The sequence below is a fragment of the Berghia stephanieae genome, chromosome 2 (assembly GCF_034508935.2).
Source record: "Berghia stephanieae isolate SIO BIC M18660-M18661 chromosome 2, UCSD_Bste_1.3, whole genome shotgun sequence".
NCBI lineage: Eukaryota > Metazoa > Mollusca > Gastropoda > Nudibranchia > Aeolidiidae > Berghia > Berghia stephanieae.
The window spans coordinates 81,413,737-81,433,417 of NC_088361.1; the positions used below are offsets into that span (position 1 = coordinate 81,413,737).

Genomic DNA, 19,681 nt, shown 5'->3' on the forward strand with positions numbered 1-19,681 from the left:
AAAACAAGCAATCTAACAAAAATAGTACAAATGTAAATCAAAATCATAACCTAAAGATATCATAAGCTAAATTATAAATAACCAAGAACAAACAGGCAGAAGATTTACAGAAAAAAAAATATCCCCTGTCAAAAATACAATCACAAACCAAAGAAGCAGGATAGGCTAGTAAAGAGAAGAAGAAACGACATCACTATCGGATCGTACACCCATGCGAACATCATAGGTATATGATTCAAGGGTGATGCTCCCATCCAACCACCCGCAGTCTCATCTGGACACAAGCACAGAATCCAACAAAGAGGAATATACTCAAATGCTTACATTATACATTAAGAATAACAAATATAATAATACATAACAGAGAGATGATCTACAAGGAAAAAAATATCATCTCCCAAAACAATAACTATGCATTTGACTGTTTCCCTCCCAGCCAGGACTCCGGTCAGGGCCAGGACAAAACCAAGTAATCTCATTCCAAGACAAAGACAAAAAGCATGTTGGAAAACAGATATAAGGGGATAGAAGGCACAAGAGAAATATATAAATAATCAGTTTTATATAAAATGTATACAATATATGATGTGTTGATGTAAAATACCAGTGAGCAATTTGATTGGAACTAGACAATATATAAATCCATTAAATTATTATTAAATTATTATAAATAAATAAATCCATATTGAGCTTTAAAAAAAAAAATAATTGAGCTTTTACATAGCGCAATATCGACTAAATGTTCTCAAAGCGCTTTACAAGGGGTCCCTGGCCAACAGCAACACTTGACATATAGGACGGGACATGACGCCTGTTAGGCAATATTAACATTTTTTTCGGACAGATACAATGCTGTTAATGGCCAGGTACTCATTTTACACCTGAGTACGGTGAGAGAATGTGACTAAAGAGTCTTTTCCAAGGACTCAACTATGTGCCGAGGGAGGCTCAAACCCAGGATCTTCTGATCCGAAAACGAGTGTCATACCACTAGACCACATATCACTTGGTCTTCTGGTATAAACTATATATATGTAGGTAAATAAATAGATTAATCTGTTATACTCCATACTAATTAAGTTCAAATACAAGTTCAATTCTGTAGGTAAATAAATATCTAAAACGAGGTAGACAAAAATATGATATAATACCTAATATTAAACTGTATTATGATATATTCTGTAGGTAAATAAATATCTAAAACGAGGTAGACAAAAATATGATATAATACCTAATATTAAACTGTATTATGATATATTCTGTAGGTAAATAAATATCTAAAACGAGGTAGACAAAAATATGATATAATACCTAATATTAAACTGTATTATGATATATTCTGTAGGTAAATAAATATCTAAAACGAGGTAGACAAAAATATGATATAATACCTAATATTAAACTGTATTATGATATATTCTGTAGGTAAATAAATATCTAAAACGAGGTAGATTAAACTATATTATGATATATTCTGTAGGTAAATTAATATCTAAAGCAAGGTAGACTAAACTATATTATGATATATTCTGTAGGTAAATTAATATCTAAAGCAAGGTAGACTAAACTATATTATGATATATTCTGTAAGTAAATAAATATCTAAAGCAAGGTTTTTAAGGGTTTTACGATGCTTGCAACACATTAAGGTCATATCGGCGCCAGTAAAAAGGAAGAAAATATGATAGTAAAAAGTTCTAGAATGACAATTAAAGCACCCGAGAAAAGGTAAGACAAAGGGGAATTGGTTCAAATAGGAAACAGATGTAGATTCCAAGAGCACACTATCAATGTACTTAGTTTGAGATCACTAAAAGTCTCATCCAGACACAAGCACAGGGCCCCACTGAGAGGAATACACTCAAATGTTTTACAAATCATGTATAATATAAAGAAAACATAATACAGTGCATAACAGAGAAATGCTTTACAAATATCATCTCCCAAAACTATAACTATACATTCAACTGTTTCCCTCGCAGCCAGGGCATCCGGCCAGGACCAGGACAAAACCAAGTAATCTCATTCCAAGACAAAGACAGAAAGCAAGTTTGAAAATAGATATAGGGGGATAGAAGACGCAGTAAGTACCTCCCTACCCACTATGGGAGAAGGTAAACTTTAAAATATGATATATTACCTTATATTAAACTATATTATGATATTATCATATTATTTACATTATATCATAGTATGTATTTCTTTTAATCAGAACTATATGGATGTTGGTCTTGGTAAAATATAATCTTAAATTAGGGATAGTGTGGACCAAGATAGGGGTAGAATAACATCTTATAATTTCTCACAACCATTTGAAGGAAATAATTAAAATGTCGCTGTCTCAGTGGTGATAATGGCAATTTGTCAAAAAGGAGGAAATGTTTCTGTCCATCTGCCAAACTTAAACAAAATCATAACATAAAATATCATAGTTTCAGACATTATATTACTACTTCTAGTGTACATCTATTCTTAATAGTAGAGATATGACTTACTTTATGTAAATTTTTAATGAATTGCCCTTTCCTTAAAACGATTTTTTTAAAAATATCTTCTAGAGATTTAAAATTAACTTTAGATCAAAAGGCATGAAATTATTTGTTTTTACTTGTTGTAGCTTTGTTACTTGTAGCCCAGTGGTACCCTGGCTGGAGGGTAAATTTCTTGTAAATCATCTCTCTTTTATTCGTTGTGTTATTTTTGTTTTACGTATGATTTGTAAACATTTGAGTGTTCCTCTTAGTCTTAGTGGGGACCTGTGCTTGTGTCAGAATGAGAAATTTGGTGCTAGTATTACTACGGCACATTGGAGACTCCTGTGTTAGTAATAGTTTTATATGATTTGATTGTTTCATTTTTGATTTCCATAGAAACAAATTGTGGTCTTTTTATTTCAATAGTTAAGAATCCATATTATAATTTTCATGTCAACATTCATTGATAATAAGTGTGCAAGAATTGGGTTAAAAACTCGAAAAGAATATAAAAAGCTCAACTGAGCTTTTGTAATGTATAGATACTTACAGTTTCAGCATCATATAAATAGGAAGTTTAACTTTGTATAATTTTGTCAGTTTCTATTATCCTGAATATAACAGGTAAATTCATTACCAGTTTGTGATGATAATCCTATTGCTGACCCGTTTTCAATTTTTATATACAAGTGTAAATCAAGACCTAAAGAAATTGAAACTAACAAAATATAATAAAAACCAAACTGAAATTTAAAAACAAAGAATATCCATAATATAAAATATTGTCATCTCAAACATTGAATGAGAGAGGAGAAGGCAAAATGGATTAACTTCAAACATGAAAACAACCACGTTTATACAATCATAATTGCACCATGTAAAACAAAAGTTTTAACTTTGCATAATGTTGGCAATTTGTACTATTCAGAATATGACAGCACTAGTGAAGAAAATTCATTACCAGTAACGATAATTCTATTGGTAACCCGTTTTCAATTTTATGTACATGTGTAAATCAAGAAAAAAAGAAACTGAAACTAACAAAATACAATAAAAACCAAACTGAAATTCGAAAACAGAGAATATCAATAATATAACATATTTTCATCTTATAAAAAAGAGGTGGTACTGGCCAAAATCAAACAAAGAAAAATTAATGGATTAACTTCAAACATGAAAACAACCACATTTATACAATCATAATTGCTGACTGGTACAAAAATAAACATACAGAATGTAATGAAAACTGGATTAGTGTTGTTACTCCATGTATTTTGAGCTTCAGCTTTAAAAAAAATATATATAACCGCTACACATGCTCAAAGCGCTTTACAAAGGGTCCCTGACCTACAGTAACACGTAACATGTAGAACGATACACGATGCCTGGCAATAATACTTTTTTTTTTCCTACAGAGGCAGTGCTGTTAACGGCCAGGTACTCATATTACACCAGAGTACGGTGAGAGAATGTGAGTAAAGAGCCTTTTCCAAGGACTAACTATGCACCGAGCAGGACTCGAAGCCAGGACCTTCCAATCCAAATGCGAGTGTCATACCTCTAGACGACATAGCTGCACATTATTTTCCAAGTAATGTTTTTTTAAAAAATGTTTTAATGAAATTCAAAATCATTAATAAATCTTTTTTTTTTAACCAATGCATTTTATAAAGAAAGAAAACTGACTTCTCACTTAAGTTGACAGTTGAAAAAATGCAGTATGGCGTAAGTACTGATTAACCGAGAGGTTTAATTGCTGTTTTACTGCCTGTGCTTGTTTACTTATCTAGTCCTCAACAACAATTAAAATTTTTGTTGACAAACAAAATTGCCTGTGGTGTACATAATATAAAATCAAACAAAACAAATAGTTTACATATGTCAAGGATAGTGACACTACATCGCAGTTCTCTCCAAAAAAGAAAACTGAATGCAGCTATTGCCCATAAATATCTTTTTTCAAGAGCTTAAAATAGCATACTAAACAGTGACTCAGATTACATAATCAGAATACCTATCAACATTTTTTTACCTTTTAAAAAAACAAACATTCTACATACAAGCCCACAAGCTTGCAGAAATAAATACACATCATTTTTACAAAGAAGATTACCAAAGCCTCATCCGCCATAATGTGTACAAAATATTGACACTTACATCATAACAGTAAAAAAAAAATATCTAGACAATGGGACATCCGTCGATCCTGCTTAAAGTTATCATGATAAAATAGCCTTTTGTGGTTTTTCACATCAATCATTATTACTTTAATTTTTTTGTAAATCTATTGTATGAAAGGGATCACTGGGTAAAATTCATTAATAATAATTCATAAATAGAATTGCATTGTCTAAAAATGGTTGATAATAAAGGCACCTTGAACTGAGGATATAAAACAAATGGCACATCAGTCGATCCAACTTATTGTGATCAAGAGTAAGTAGTATTTTGTGGTTTCTCACATCAATCACGAATCCTAAAATGTCTAGTATATATACATTGTTTATAAAAGGAATCACCTGGTAATATTCATGAACAATAACTTCATAAATAGAATCGCATTGTCCAAAAATGGTTGATAATAATGGCACCTTACACTAAATAAACAAGATAGATATCAAGAAAATGGCACATCAGTCAATCCAACTTATTGTGATCGTGAGTAAATAACATTTTGTGGTTTCTCCCATCAATCACGAATCCTAAAATGTCTTGTATATATACATTGTTTATAAAAGGAATCATTGAGTAAAGTTCGTTAACAATGAGGTTAGTTCACACAACCTGACAACGGACAGCGATGTCACATGACTTCCATGGGATATGCATTTAAAAAGGCCACCTAATATCTAACAATGAGAGCCAACTTGTGTTTGTTGATAAATGCAAACGAGTGAACACACCTAGATATATTCAAAGATCTTATTGAGTTATATCTCAACAACAATAAAGTCTACACTCTGTTCACTTGAATTATTTTTAAAATGATGTGGTTCATAAAATGAATATTAGAAATTAATGTCATAAGTTTGGAAAACACTATTTTTTTCAGAATAGGGTTTGTGATGAAACTCTTAGTACATTTCTGAATGAAGTTTCGCAGCAGCTTGTGCAAATGTTTCAACTCTTCTAACCACCTCTGTCTGCCTTAGCTTTCGATTAATATTCTATAGTAAAAAGTCACAATTGTTTTACTTACTGCATCATGAAATATCATTCTTCCTTTTATTTTAAATCTCCAAATAGGCCTTTTCCTTTTTAATCAAATTTGACAAAATTCTTATATTAAAAGACTACAATTACCATTCCTGATATCGTGGTGGTGGTGGTGGTGGTGGTAATAGTAGTAGTAGTAGTAGTAGTAGTAGTAGTAGTAGTAGTAGCAGCAGCAGCAGCCTCGCAGTCCGAATGACGCTTGCTGAGAATTGTGTGATTCAGTCATAGTCGATGAGTATAGCTGCTCTCTCCATCCATGCTGTTAATCATTTCTATTGGTCACGGTCCTGGGCCAGAGTTTTGAGGCTGTCAAGATCTTGTTGTGACTTTTTTACGGAGGGCACTGCAATATTTCTTGGTTCTTCAGGGATTTTTAATTCAGCCTTATTTGAATCCAGAAATTTCTGATATGTAGAGAGATCCTGGTTCAGGGTAGTTAATATTGATGTTGGTGGTCTCCCTACACATTTGTTGCCATGAAAGAAATATTCTGCCATTGCAGTTTGGGCTGAGATGTTATCTTCTCGATGAAAGATGTGACCAAATAGCCTCATCACTGTTCTTTTATTATTGTACTCGGGCGTTGGACCCTGGTTTTTTCATAGAGATCAGTATTTGTAGTTGTCTCTGGCCAATAGATTCTGATTACGTGATGAGATGTAATTGTTAGCAATGGTATGAATTGAGACTTTCTAAGTTCTTTTTTTGTGAGGCCCCAGGTTCCACAATTATATGTTAATATCGGAATAATCAGTGCCTCATAAATCTGTATTCGTTTATGCTCACTGATTATATTATTTCTATTCCATAAATTTTAGAGTTGGTTGAATGCATTGGTGGCCAGCTGTTTTCCTTTTCTAATGTCTTAATTTTTGTTGATCAAATTGCCTAGTTTACATACACTTTTCCATTTATTTAAATTTCTGTTGATTTTTGTATATTCTGCATTGCACTTTTAGATTCCATGCTTCTAGGGTAGTTGATATTATTGGCGTGTACATTTTTGCTTAATGTTCCGATTCAAAGTTTAGGTATGTATCATCTGTGTTTATTAATTCACCGTTGATCTTTGTTGGCAGTAATTTTGGTCTTAGTTCTTTCATGGCTGATTCGAGGTATATCAAGAATATAATTGGACTCAAGCTGTCTCCTTGAGAGGATCCAATTGAGGTTGTTATTGTTGTTAATTCTCTGCTGGATTAAAATTGTAATGTAGTATTTGATAATAGGTATCTTATGAGCTTCACGTGATTTTTGTTCAAGAATAAGTCAAGGATTGATAACAACTTGGTTCTCCAAATGGTGTCGAAAGCTGAACTCATATCTATTCCAAGTATGGTAAATTCTTCCTTATATTTCTCCATTTTGGCTTTCAGCCATTGATGGGCCCATTCTATGTTCGAAGTTCTATATCTTCTAAACCCGCTTTGTGATGGTGAAAGATATTCCTCTATCTTTTCTCTAATTCTGTTGAGCGTGATTGTGCTTAAAACTTTTCTTAGTGTGGATAATTAAATGATTGGTCGCAAATTTTCTAAAGGGCCTTTCTTTTTATTTGGTTTGTTTAGCAGAACGAGTTTTCCATTTCCAAGATTGAGAACTTGTTTTGTCTTAAATATCTTATTATACATATCAGCCAGTATTTGCATGACTTCATTGTCAAGACATTTTAGTTCTTCTGCTCTAACACAATCTAAACCTGGCGATTTGTTGTTATTGAGCTTTTGTATGGCTTCACTTTTTCTTGGGGCATTATAGGCGTTTGGTAGACTTGAATGGTTACACTTCTTGAATACCCTTGTATTTCTCAGTGTAGTACACGCTTATTGTGTTTATAATTTCTTTATCATTACATAAGGTCTTATTACAGTTATCTTTGATTATAAGTCTATTATGTGTTTTCTGTTGTTTGATTGTATTCACCACTTTGAACATTTTCATACTGTCAATCGCACTATTATTTCTGTCACAATCTCATCTATTTTATTTTTGTAGTTGTAGTAGCAGTAGTAGTAGTAGTAGTAGTAGTAGTAATAGTAGTAATAATAGTATTAGAAGTAGTAGTGGCAGTACTAGTTGTAGTAGTGGTAGTAATAGCAGTAGTATAAGTTAGAGCTGTGGTGGGACACTGGAACAGCTCGCTGTCCACAAGACCCTTGCGGCAAACCGATTCATCGAGCATTGAATTGGAACTCAAAACTGTATCGCTTTCAAACCAATTCACATCCAATAGTCAACAAGCTACTCGATGTCTTGGTTTTAATTGAATGAGCGAGAAAACAATTCACAATCCAAGGGATAAGGGATGAAGGCCTGGTGAAAGATGAAAGAGAGATGAATCACCTGATGACGTAGTACATGGGAGTGTCATGAATGCTTGTCATGCAAGTGGTTTAACCCCTTAACAGCGAAGTTGATTTTTTTTATTTTCAGAAAATAGTTTCCTTTTATCTTTCTTTTTGTCAATGAAGAATAAAGTGTTTCCACCAAGAAAGCAGTCAGAGTATCCCACCTCAGACCTCAATTATCAATAATCGTTTTGCAGTTACTCATCTTTTGATGAAAACGGGAAGATCTAGTGTTGGGCCAAAGTAAGATTGTATTTCCCCTTCAAAGGGTTACATTGCCATTGGGTTTTGCTCTCTCCCCCTCTCGATGATCTACATTGGAGAGTTTGGAGACAAAGGTTTATAAACAGCTTGCACAGAATAGAAAGCAATCAATGTTTTGCGATTGCAGTTCGAACAAACAATAATGTCACATTTTATTGTCCATAAAACATGAAAAAGAAAAGATTTAACCAAAAAAAAGAAGAAAAATAATTTTTATACAAACAACCCAAATAAATAAATAAAAACAAATATTCTAATCAGGTCTTGTCTAGAACGTGACGGTCCAAAGCCCGTAGAAAACTCAGAAGTTAAAGTCCTACATGAATGGCACATGAAAGCTTATGCTTAGATGTAATTTTTACCTTCTCCGTTTAATCTCACACTCTGCTTAATCGACACACTAGCCTGAACTTCCAAGGGTGTGTAATTAAGCAGGGTCGACTTATTCTTCTTTTCTTCTTCTTCTTATTATTATTATCATCATTATCATTAATAGTATAATAATTATTATTATTGTTATTATTGTTATTATTATTATAATCATTAATATTAACAGTAGTATTGTTATTAGTATTTTTATTCTTATCATTGCTATTTTCCTTCATTTTAAGCTCTAAGTTGTGATCGAATATTGGACTGATATGAATGGAGAAAAACTTTTGGAATGGAAGCAAAATGAATAATATTGTATTGTATTGCAGGCCTTCAAACAAGGTTACATGCCATTGTAAAAAACTCTCTTTCTCCCTCTTCTTATTTATTAACTCTCTTCCCTCTCTGTTACACCCTTCCATTTCTCTCTCTCTCTCTCTCCTCTCCAACCCTATTTTACACACACACACACACACACACACACACACACACACACACACACACACACTCACTCACAATGTACACTTTTCTTTTTCTTTTTAATCATTGATTTGATAAGTGATAAGGTAACAACAAGTCTTTTCTTTCTATTAAACCGTAAAAATGATGTCATTTCGTTGTTAACATTGGAAACAAGTTAACACAACATAGATGTCACATGACCGCATAACAGCCGTGAACTAACCTCATTGACTCATAAATAGAGTAGTATCTCAAAATGTTAAAAGGCAGTACAACTTTATATGTTACATTTCAACACAGTTGTTAACATTCTTACAATTCCTCATGTTGTTCAAACTTTGCCGCCTCTGCAACAGTTTCAGGAAATTGTCTGTTCCTTGTATCTGGTTAAAGCAAATTATTATTAACAGTAGTAGTATTAGTATTAATATTATTATTATTATTATTAGTAGTAGTAGTAGTAGTAGTAGTAGTAGTAGTAGTAGTAGTAGTAGTAGTAGTAGTAGTAGTAGTAGTAGTAGTAGTAGTAGTAGTAGTAGTAGTAGTAGTAGTAATAGTAATAGTAATAGTAATAGTAGTAGTAGTAGTAGTAGTAGTAGTAGTAGTAGTAGTAGTAGTAGTAGTAGTAGTAGTAGTAGTAGTAGTAGTGGTAGTAGTAGTAACAGTAGTAGTAGTAGTAGTAGTAGTAGTAGTAGTAGTAGTAGTAGTCGTAGTCGTAGTCGTAGTCGTAGTCGTAGTCGTAGTCGTAGTAGTCGTAGTCGTAGTAGTCGTAGTAGTAGTAGTCGTAGTAGTAGTAGTAGTAGTAGTAGTAGTAGTAGTAGTAGTAGTAGTAGTAGTAGTAGTAGTAGTAGTAGTAGTAGTAGTAGTAGTAAAAGTAGCAGTAAAATAAGTTGTGGTAGTAGTAGCTTAAGCTTTATCATTATTATAATTATTGCTACTATTATTTTTATTATTACTACCGTTGTAATCATCATCATCATAATCAATATTAATAATATAAATATCTTTGTTATTATCATCATCATCTTTCTTCTTTCTTCTTCTCCTTATTATTATTATTACCATCAATCAACACAACATAGATGTCACATGACCGCATTACAGCCGTGAACTAACCTCATTGACTCATAAATAGAGTAGCATCTCAAAATGGTAAAAGGCAGTACAACTTTACATGTTACATTTCAAAACCATTTCTAACATTCTTACAATTCCTCATGCTGTCCAAAAGTTACCGCCTCTGCAACAGTTTCAGGAAGTTGTTTGTTTCTTGTCTCTGGTAGAAGCAAGGAAAAAATTCCAACCACCAAACTGAGAGAACCAAAAACAATCATTGGAAAAGCCTTGCTGCTCCTCTCATCAAAGAGTTTGCCCTGAAATTCATATGTAGAAATTAAGTGATATCATACCTTATTTTGGATCATAACTAGACTACAGATATGAGTTATGGGAACATGACACAAAAATGAAATATTGCATCCTGTTACGAACAATATATTAAATGCAATAACCCCCACTAACACTTTTTTGTTTTTAAGGGTTTTACAGCGCTTGCAAAACATTAAGGTCATATCAGCGCCAGTAAAAAGGAAGATAATGGGATAGTAAAAAGTTCTAGAATTACAATTAGCGCATCCAAGAATAAGGAGACAAAGTGGAATTGGTTCAAATAGGGAACAGATGTAGATTCCAAGAGCACGCTATCAGTGTACTTAGTTTGAGATCACTAAAAGTCTCATCCAGACACAAGCACAGGTCCCCACTAAGAGGACTACACTCAAATGTTTACAAATCATATATAATACGTACATAAACAAAACGTAATACAGTGCATAATAGAGATGATATACAAGGAAAAAAAATATCATCTCCCAAAACTAACTAACTTTTGATTGTTTCCCTCCCAGCCAGTGTATCCGGCCAGGGCCAGGATAAAACCAAGTAATCTCATTCCAAGACAAAGACAGAAAGCATGTTGGAAAACAGACATAGGGGGATAGAAGACAGTATGTATCTCCCTGCCAACTATGGGAGTCCACGAACACTATCTTACAAAATAAAAACTAGGGTGGGTTAATCAAATGTAACCTATGTAGAAGATATTGAAATAAATTATTGTTATTAAATATCATAACTATGTATAAAATATTCGGGTTATAAAAACAAAAATGACCTTTAAATAAAAAAAAAAAAAATTATAATGTGTCCAAAAAAAGAAGGCAAGACGATAAATATTGAATTGTGTGGCATTCAACTCCATTATTTTATTGTATTGATTGCCCTAAAGAAAAAAAAAGTAATCCGTCAGAGCCATTACCTGTGAGGTCGGGGTTTATCCCAATTTCTATAGCATTAAATTTTTTTGACAGCAGCAGCAATAGCTTGCAACTGCCTTGATAGGGGCACTAGTATAGCAACTCAATCACTGCTGGGTGAATAGTGGGGTCAGAAATAAAAAAAAAAACCTCCACTTCATCTGGGATCTATCAGTCTTTGTCTATGAAGTGAGTGCTCTACCAACTGAGCTATCGGGTCACCACCCTAATGAAAAGCTAGAAGTAATTTATTGAGATATTTTTTTTCAGTTGGCTCCTAATATCAATTCAATTTCTGTACTTTGAGCACAAATGTTGTTCATGTGGTGTGCCTCTTCTTATCTCTAATTCATATTTGTGGTGTGCAGTTCCAGTGCAGTCGCTGCACAGGCCATAGTACACGCAACCTGTAGGGCCTCTTTCTGTTCTACCATTCTTATATCTTTCATGGCTCATATTTGGTTATCTTCACATATAAGAGCTAAGGGATGATGTGTGAAAATAATTTATCCAAAGACAACGCCAAGGCTACTCTGTTATTATTAAAACTATCCAACCAGCTACTGACCATGATCAAGATTGTTCGTCTTTGTGACAAAACTAGTTATATGCTGATGATCCTCTGACATCTTTAGTTGTGTTCAGAAGTCAGTTTGCTACATATATCCAAAATAACTTATTTAAACCCCTGGTTTTGTCAAGCTCATTCTGTTGGAATTTTTTCTTGTGTGAAATGGACAGTTGCAATGGCTAACTATCCTCTGAATAGGACATGGTCCATTGAAGAGTATTTTTCACAACTTCCTTCTCTGGAGGTCGTTTTGAATTCACTTGCAAGCCTCATCTGTGTGCATAGTACTATTGATATTTTGTGGCTTGCTGCGGTGATTTGCAACAAGGCAAGTTGGGGAGTCCCACAAACCTCACCTGTGTGTTGTCAACATTCAGCTAGGCCTTAGCTTCAGATTGTTGCAACGGTGTATGTATCTTTTTTTTAACTTCAAATTAGAGACCCAATTTCATATTTTATAGCTCATTACTAATCAGACTTCGGTCCCACATGGCCTGCAGCAGTTAAGCTTTTGAGTTGCTGGATAGCTCTGACCAACCCCCTTGACACTTATGATGCTCATTGATTAAATGTTTATCCCAAAGTTAGATTCTGGTGCCATGGCTTGGTTCACTAAAATTATCCCAATCAGTGTTTTGTGGGAAAGGACTCCAGACTCCATAGTAAGTACATCATAGTCTCATGAGATGGTGTATGACTGCAATTGATAATGCATCTGACGTATCTGATCTTATCTCTATCTTACTCGAGATGTTGCCTGAGGCAATTGTTTTTCTCTCAATGCTGAGGAAAACAACTTCAAGATAACTACTGTTAGGTGAACAATGGATCAGAAAGAAATAACTGTGTATTACTTATGCACAGTGTGTGGTAGATTTGTATCCCGAAGTGCAGGAATCGGTATATTTTTGTTTTTTCCTTATATGAGAGTCTGGGGGTACATTTGAACCCCTCAGTGCAGGAATAGGACACAAGAAACTTCATGCATGTGTATATAAAAAACTACTCATTTTTTCAAACAAGTTTTCAGTAATACTCATAATTTTTGAGGAATCGTCCAAATTTGGGGCAAATCCGTTGAAATAAATATTTTAGAGCCAAAAAGACACGCCTTGGGGTACAAATGTACCTCACAGTTCAGGAATAGGATTAAAATTGTTGAAAATTTTGGCAGATCTTTTCACCTTTTCTGATTTTACAAATATTTTTGCTGAAAATTTTGATAGTGATCCTGAATCTTATTACTCTTAGAAATTTATCAAACAACACCGGTATCATGAATTTCACAAGCAATATAATTGGGCTTCAACACCTTTTTAATTGGTGTTTTAAAATTCACCTTTTCTGTCTGAAATAATAAAAATTGTCTTATTCTCGACTTTGATGAAAATATTTTTGTGTGAATGGGCACTTTATAAATAGATTTTAATATCATTCATTTAAACGAGTGTTACTCACAATATCTGTAATGTAAGGAGACGTGGCACCACCCATGAACTCAATACACTGACTCAGTCCCATGGCCGAGTTACGGAGACTGGTAGGTACCAGCTCTGACATGTAAACAAACATTATGGAGTAGGCTGCTGTATTACCAAACTTGCCGATCATCATAAGGCCAAAGGTAAACACCTGTCAGGAGATGGTGAAGAGGTCTTTTTGTCTTTAGTGGTCATTATATGGATGAGATATAAGTGTTTTGATTTCTCATCATTCTTAAATGTTGATTCTTAGGCAAAATCTTTGAGCATTTCTCTCTTTTTCTTTCTATAAAATTCTCCCCCTCATCTCATTTTACATAAGGCGCACCAAACTCGATCAAATCATAATTTGTCAAAATATTAAAGTGAATGCTAAACTTCTAGAAGCTGTGGATGTAAAAAGTAATGAACAAAATTGAAGGCAAATGCTTAATAAAAGAAGGAACAAAATACTCAACATAAAATGTTTCGAGCTGTTCTTTAACCAAAAAACAAATTCTATTTACTCTTCACTCATTAAGATAACTCCTTACCAAATAATAAAATTTATGTAGAAATGAGTTTTAAAAATCTATAACTCCTTCCTCCTCTTTTTCGAGACCAAACATTACACTCGAGCATACTTTCCTGAAACTCTTCAGGACAGACAAAAAAGTTTGAGAAATCCATTGATCAAGGAAATCATGTCCAAAGAGTAATAAGAGAAAAATTACAAAAATTCAAATTAGTTCGAAGAAATTGTGGAAACTGTACTCGAGTGTGGTTTTGGAAAAGGGAATTGTAATATGGAATACCTGTTAGAGTAAATAACGTCTTTAAAGCCTCAATAGGCAAAAAAAATCATCTCTCTACATTTTTGTCTGCTGCACCTTGACTAGTAGTAGTAGTCCTTCAGCGCCATTAGGACCATGGAGCCGGAGTTTCTATAGTGTGAAACGGACAATAGCTATTGCTTGCTACCCTTTGGATAGGACACTTGTCTATCGCAGCTGCACATGGACTATTTAATAATAATAATAATAATAATAATAATAATAATAATAATAATAATAATAATAATAATAATAATAATAATAATAATGAGTACAGTTATAAAGCGCTTTATGTTGAAACCTCAAAGCACTTAAAAAACAATACATTTTACTATTCTCTACTCACAACTCATGTCACATTATTTTATCAATGCAGTTATAAGTAGGACAAGGTGCAACTCACAAAAGCAAGTATTTGGTGAAAAGAAATGTCTTAAGATGTTTCTAGAAGACACCAACAATGTCATATATTCTTATGGGAGAGAGAGTTCCAAATTGTGGGGCCAAATTCAGAAAAGGATCGATCTCCAAAACTCTTAAGATTTGTTTTCGGCACTACTTACAATTTTGAGTAATGTGATCTCAAATTACGCTTCGGAACATAAGGCTGAAGAAAGTCTTGATTATAAAGAGGGGCAGAAGACTGAACTACATGAAAACAGGTGAGGGCAATTTTGTACTCAATTCTGGCTTTAACAGCTAGCCAATTGAGAGTAATTACCATAGCTTTGGCACCATCAAAATGAGACTTTCCAAGGACCATTCTAGCAGCCCTATTCTGAACTCTTTAAAGTTTGTTTATTTTATAATTTGGAAGATGAGCAAGAAGAGCGTGTATCATTTTGAGGGGCTTTTTTGCGGTTTATCTGAATGGTGTGGATGACATACTTTGTCACTGTATAAATGACTTCTACCAGTAGGTGTGTAGCGGGCATTAGTGTCAAGACTGATAAAATGTATGAAAGCATTCATTGTATGGATAGAATCTTTTTAATCCTGACAGTCAATTTCTTAGTCTAAGAACAATGAAAACAAAAAAATCAACCTCGGTTGTTTGTGTATCTCTCGCATGATTAAAATCAGTGATCAAGATAAAAAGGCAATGGGGATATGGAAATTGAAAGTTGTTTAAATGGAAGACCAGCTCGATAATGGTTTTAAAACAAAAGACAACTTCTGAGACACAATGTTCGCTGTGAGTGGCTGATATGAGGTCAGTTACTCTACATATTTTTCTCCTTAAAATATCATTTTTTATAAAGAAAACATTAATGGACAAGCTTAATATCTTACATTATTTGTCTTCGATCCTAAATAAAGTGGGATCAATGTCAGAAGGAATCCCAAAGCACTGGTCATAATACTGCCAAAGTAGAGGGATTTACGTCCAAGTCGGTTTATAAAAATGAAGATAAAAACGTTGGCCAAGGTCTCCACTATGCTGGTGATGGTAAAGTTGAGGTATACATCTCCACTCAGATCTTCAATGTTCAGCCAAAATCCATAATATGCCATATTCACAGAAAATCTGACAAAAGGAAAATAATGAAAAATTGAAAAATAATTAAGGCAGTTGAGACGTCTCTTCCAAACTCAAGTAAAATATTTACCTACTGAAAGTAACTGCTGTTGTAATGTCAATAACAAACAAAAAACAGCAAATTAATTATGACTACCAAATAAGCGGTCAGTTATTAAAACATGTGGACAATACCCAACTTGGGAATCCAACTACAAATCACTGAAATGGGACCAACATAGTGATAATATTGTGGCTTTTTGTTTTTGCTTTTAAGGGTTTTACGGCGCTTGCAACACATTTAGGTTATATCAGCGCCAGTAAAAAGGAAGAAAATGGGGATAGTAAAAAGTTCTAGAATTACAAATAAAGCACCCAAGAAAAAGTAAGACATAAGGGAACTGGGAACAAATAGGGATCAGATGTAGATTCCAAGAGCACACTATCAAAGTACTTAGTTTGAGACCACCTATAAGTCTCATCCGGACACAAGCACAAAATCCAACAAAGAGGAATACACTCAAATGCTTACATTATAAATTCAAAATAACAAATATAATAATACATAACAGAGATGATTTACAAGGAAAAAAATATCATCTCCCAAAACAATAACTATGCATTTGACTGTTTCCCTCCCAGCAAGGACTCCGGCCAGGGCCAGGACAAAACCAAGTAATCTCATTCCAAGACAAAGACAGAAAGCATGTTGGAAAACAGATATAAGGGGATAGAAGACACAGTATGTACCCCCCTGCCCACTATGGGTAATATTGTGGCAAAATCAAATCATACCCTTGGCTTCCTGAGGCGGAACCTGTACCAGTGCCCCCCAAAGGTCAAAGAACAGGCATACAATGCTTTAGTCTGACCCGTATTGGAATACACGTGCACTGTGTGGGATCCTTATCAGCAAGGCCACATCAAGAAAATCAAGCAAGTTCAAAGGGCAGCTTCGATGTTTATAATCAACAATTACTTGCGCGAACCAAGATGTGTTACTGAGGCCCTGAAATTGTTGCAGTGGAAAACACTGGAGAGTGGGCGGAAAGAAAAACACCTCCAACTTCTCCACAGCACAGTATATTCCAACAAAACAGCAGTAACTCTACCACAATATTTGACAAAACAACACTGTACATTCACAAGAAATTATCATAGCAGTATGTTCACAATTCCAACACAACAGAACCAACAAATATAAAAACAGTTTCTTCCCAAGAACCATCAAGGAATGGAGCACTCTACCACCAGAAATCCTAGATAATACTAACAATAACAAATTTGGTCAATTATAAAACATTTATCATTCTACTCAATGACAATAATTTATAAAATATGCAGTGATGGGTAATTCGCCTTTTGCAGATAAAGAAGTTGAACTGAACTTGAAAGGGAAAGAAAAGGGCGTCTGCTTTACATTCAAATTGTACGCATAAATGGATATTGCTTGTAGTATAAAGTAAATCTTTCCGTAAAAAAGGCTTATCAATTGAAAATATCAAAATGCAAAACGTCTGTTGTTACCAATACTCACACTTATCTCTTTTTTTTAAATTTCTTTTTTGAAGCTGTTATATTCCTTTTAGTACATTTTTTTACAGTCAACAGCTGCTATCAGTTTAGTATTCATCATACAGACCTGTTTATGAAGATGATAATCATCCTAATCATCAGCACCCTGTGAGTGAACAGTTTCCATACACGTCCGGACTCGTTTTCATGCTGAGGATTGCCTTCAGTTTCTAGCTCTTTTGCTCTCTCCAGTACAGTCCGCTCAGGGACTTTCGTGCCATTTTCATCTGCTGCCTTTTTCAAGATGGCTTCTGCCTCATCAATCCGATCTCTTGACAAAAGCCACCTTGGAGACTCTGGTATGATGCTGGCCAGGTGGGTAGAGAAACAAAATTCTTTTATTGATATCTAGATATTTTTTTAAATAATTACATTTTGAAATAAATAAAAGTACGATGTAGATGATCATAAATTTCAAAACAAGGCTGTCTATAAAAGAATATTTGTTTCATGTTTTATATTTTTAAGGGTTTTACAGCGCTTACAACACATTTTGTTTTGTTTGTTTTGTTTTTAAGGGTTTTACGGCGCTTGCAACACATTTAGGTTATATCAGCGCAAGTAAAAAGGATGAAAATGGGATAGTTAAAAGTTCTAGAATTACAATTAAAGCACCCAAGAGAAAGGAAGACAAAGGGGAACTGGGAACAAATAGGGATCAGATGCAGATTCCAAGAGCAAACCATCAATGTACTTAGTTTGAGATCACCTATAAGTCTCATCCAGACACAAGCACAAAATCCAACAAAGAGGAATACACTCAAATGCTTACATTATACATTAAAAATAACAAACATAATACATAACAGAGAGATGATTTACAAGGAAAAAAATATCATCTTCCAAAACAATAACTATGCATTTGACTGTTTCCCTCCCAGCTAGGACTCAGGCCAGGGCCAGGACAAAACCAAGTAATCTCATTCCAAGACAAAGACAGAAAGCAAATTGGAAAACAGACATAGGGGTATAGAAGACACAGTATGTACCTCCCTGCCCACTATGGGAGGTCAGGAACCCCACCCAGACAACACATTTTGATCATATCAGCGCCTGTAAAGAGGAAGAAAATGGGAAAGTCAAATTTTTAAATTACAATCAAAGCACTCAACAAAAAGTAAGACAGAGGGGAATTGAGTGAAATAAGGAACACATGTAGATTCCAAGAGCACTCCATCAATGAAATAAATATGAGATCATCTAAAAGTCTCACCCAGACACCAGCACAGTATCTCACTAAGAGGAACACAGATGTTTACAAGATCATTTTAAAAGAAAAATTATGGCGATTGGTCCATTCAGAGAGATGATTTACAAGGAAAAAGATATCACCTCCCAAAACTAACACTGTACAAAAGGCCCCACCCAGCAAATATTTTTTTAGTAAAAAAAGACAAAACAATTTTCCTTTTTACAAAATTACATAATGGCTGATCCTCTTAGTTTAACGAGATGAAAAGTCTCAAGTAACCATCTGTCAGAGGCAGATTTCTGTTTTACCAAGTCAAAGTACTAATTTCAGAATCAAATAATTTTGGTCCAAATGCATTATCAAGCAAGGTTATTATTAATCTGATATCAAATGTCTTTCGCTGTCTTGAGTCACCTGATAAAACCAACATGAAATTGGAAACTTGTAGGATGGGTGTTGTTACTATAAATGGCAAATCATTAAAATAATTTAAATATATCTTTTAAAATGTTTATTTGTTTTTAAGGGTTTTACAGCGCTTGCGACACATTTAGTTCATATCAGCGTCAGTAAAAAGAAGAAAATGGAATAGTCAAAATATTCTAGTCAAATCGGGAACAGATGTAGATACCAAGAGCATACCTTCAATGTACTTAGTTTGAGATCACCTTAAAGTCTCATCCAGACACCAGCACAGGATCCCACTTAGAGGAACATACTCAAATGTTTACAGAATACATAACTATAAATATATATAACAGAGAGTTGATTTACAAGGAAAAAAAACATCATCTCCCAAAACAATAACTCTACATTTGACTGCTTCCCTTTCAGTCAAGTACTCCAGCCATCGCTATGACAAAGCTAAGTAATCCCATTCCAAGACAATGACAGAAAGCTCGAAACTCGAAAAACAGATATAAGGGAATAGAATACACACAGTGACCTCCTGCCTACTATGAGAGGTCAATGGACCATGCCCAGTTTTAAAATGTAAATAAGACATATGCATGATGGGCTATGATTTAATATGCCCAGACATTAAATCTTAAAAAATTGTCTTTGTGGGAAGTTCAAACT

At 33.9% G+C, this 19,681-nt stretch overlaps 1 protein-coding gene across 1 annotated transcript in view; it reads right to left on the bottom strand.

Moving 5' to 3' along the window:
- Positions 1-1,274: 1,274 nt before the first annotated feature.
- The window catches only part of LOC144965641 (organic cation transporter protein-like), a 32,675-nt gene continuing 14,268 nt past the window's right edge, over positions 1,275-19,681 (bottom strand). Inside the window, exons 7-11 of the mRNA XM_078901194.1 lie at positions 17,477-17,716; positions 15,609-15,843; positions 13,481-13,654; positions 10,346-10,509; positions 1,275-9,519 (exon numbers count right to left, since the gene is read on the bottom strand). Coding sequence (XP_078757320.1) covers positions 9,495-9,519; positions 10,346-10,509; positions 13,481-13,654; positions 15,609-15,843; positions 17,477-17,716 — 838 coding nt within the window. The 3' untranslated portion in view covers positions 1,275-9,494. The remainder of the gene's footprint in view (positions 9,520-10,345; positions 10,510-13,480; positions 13,655-15,608; positions 15,844-17,476; positions 17,717-19,681) is intronic.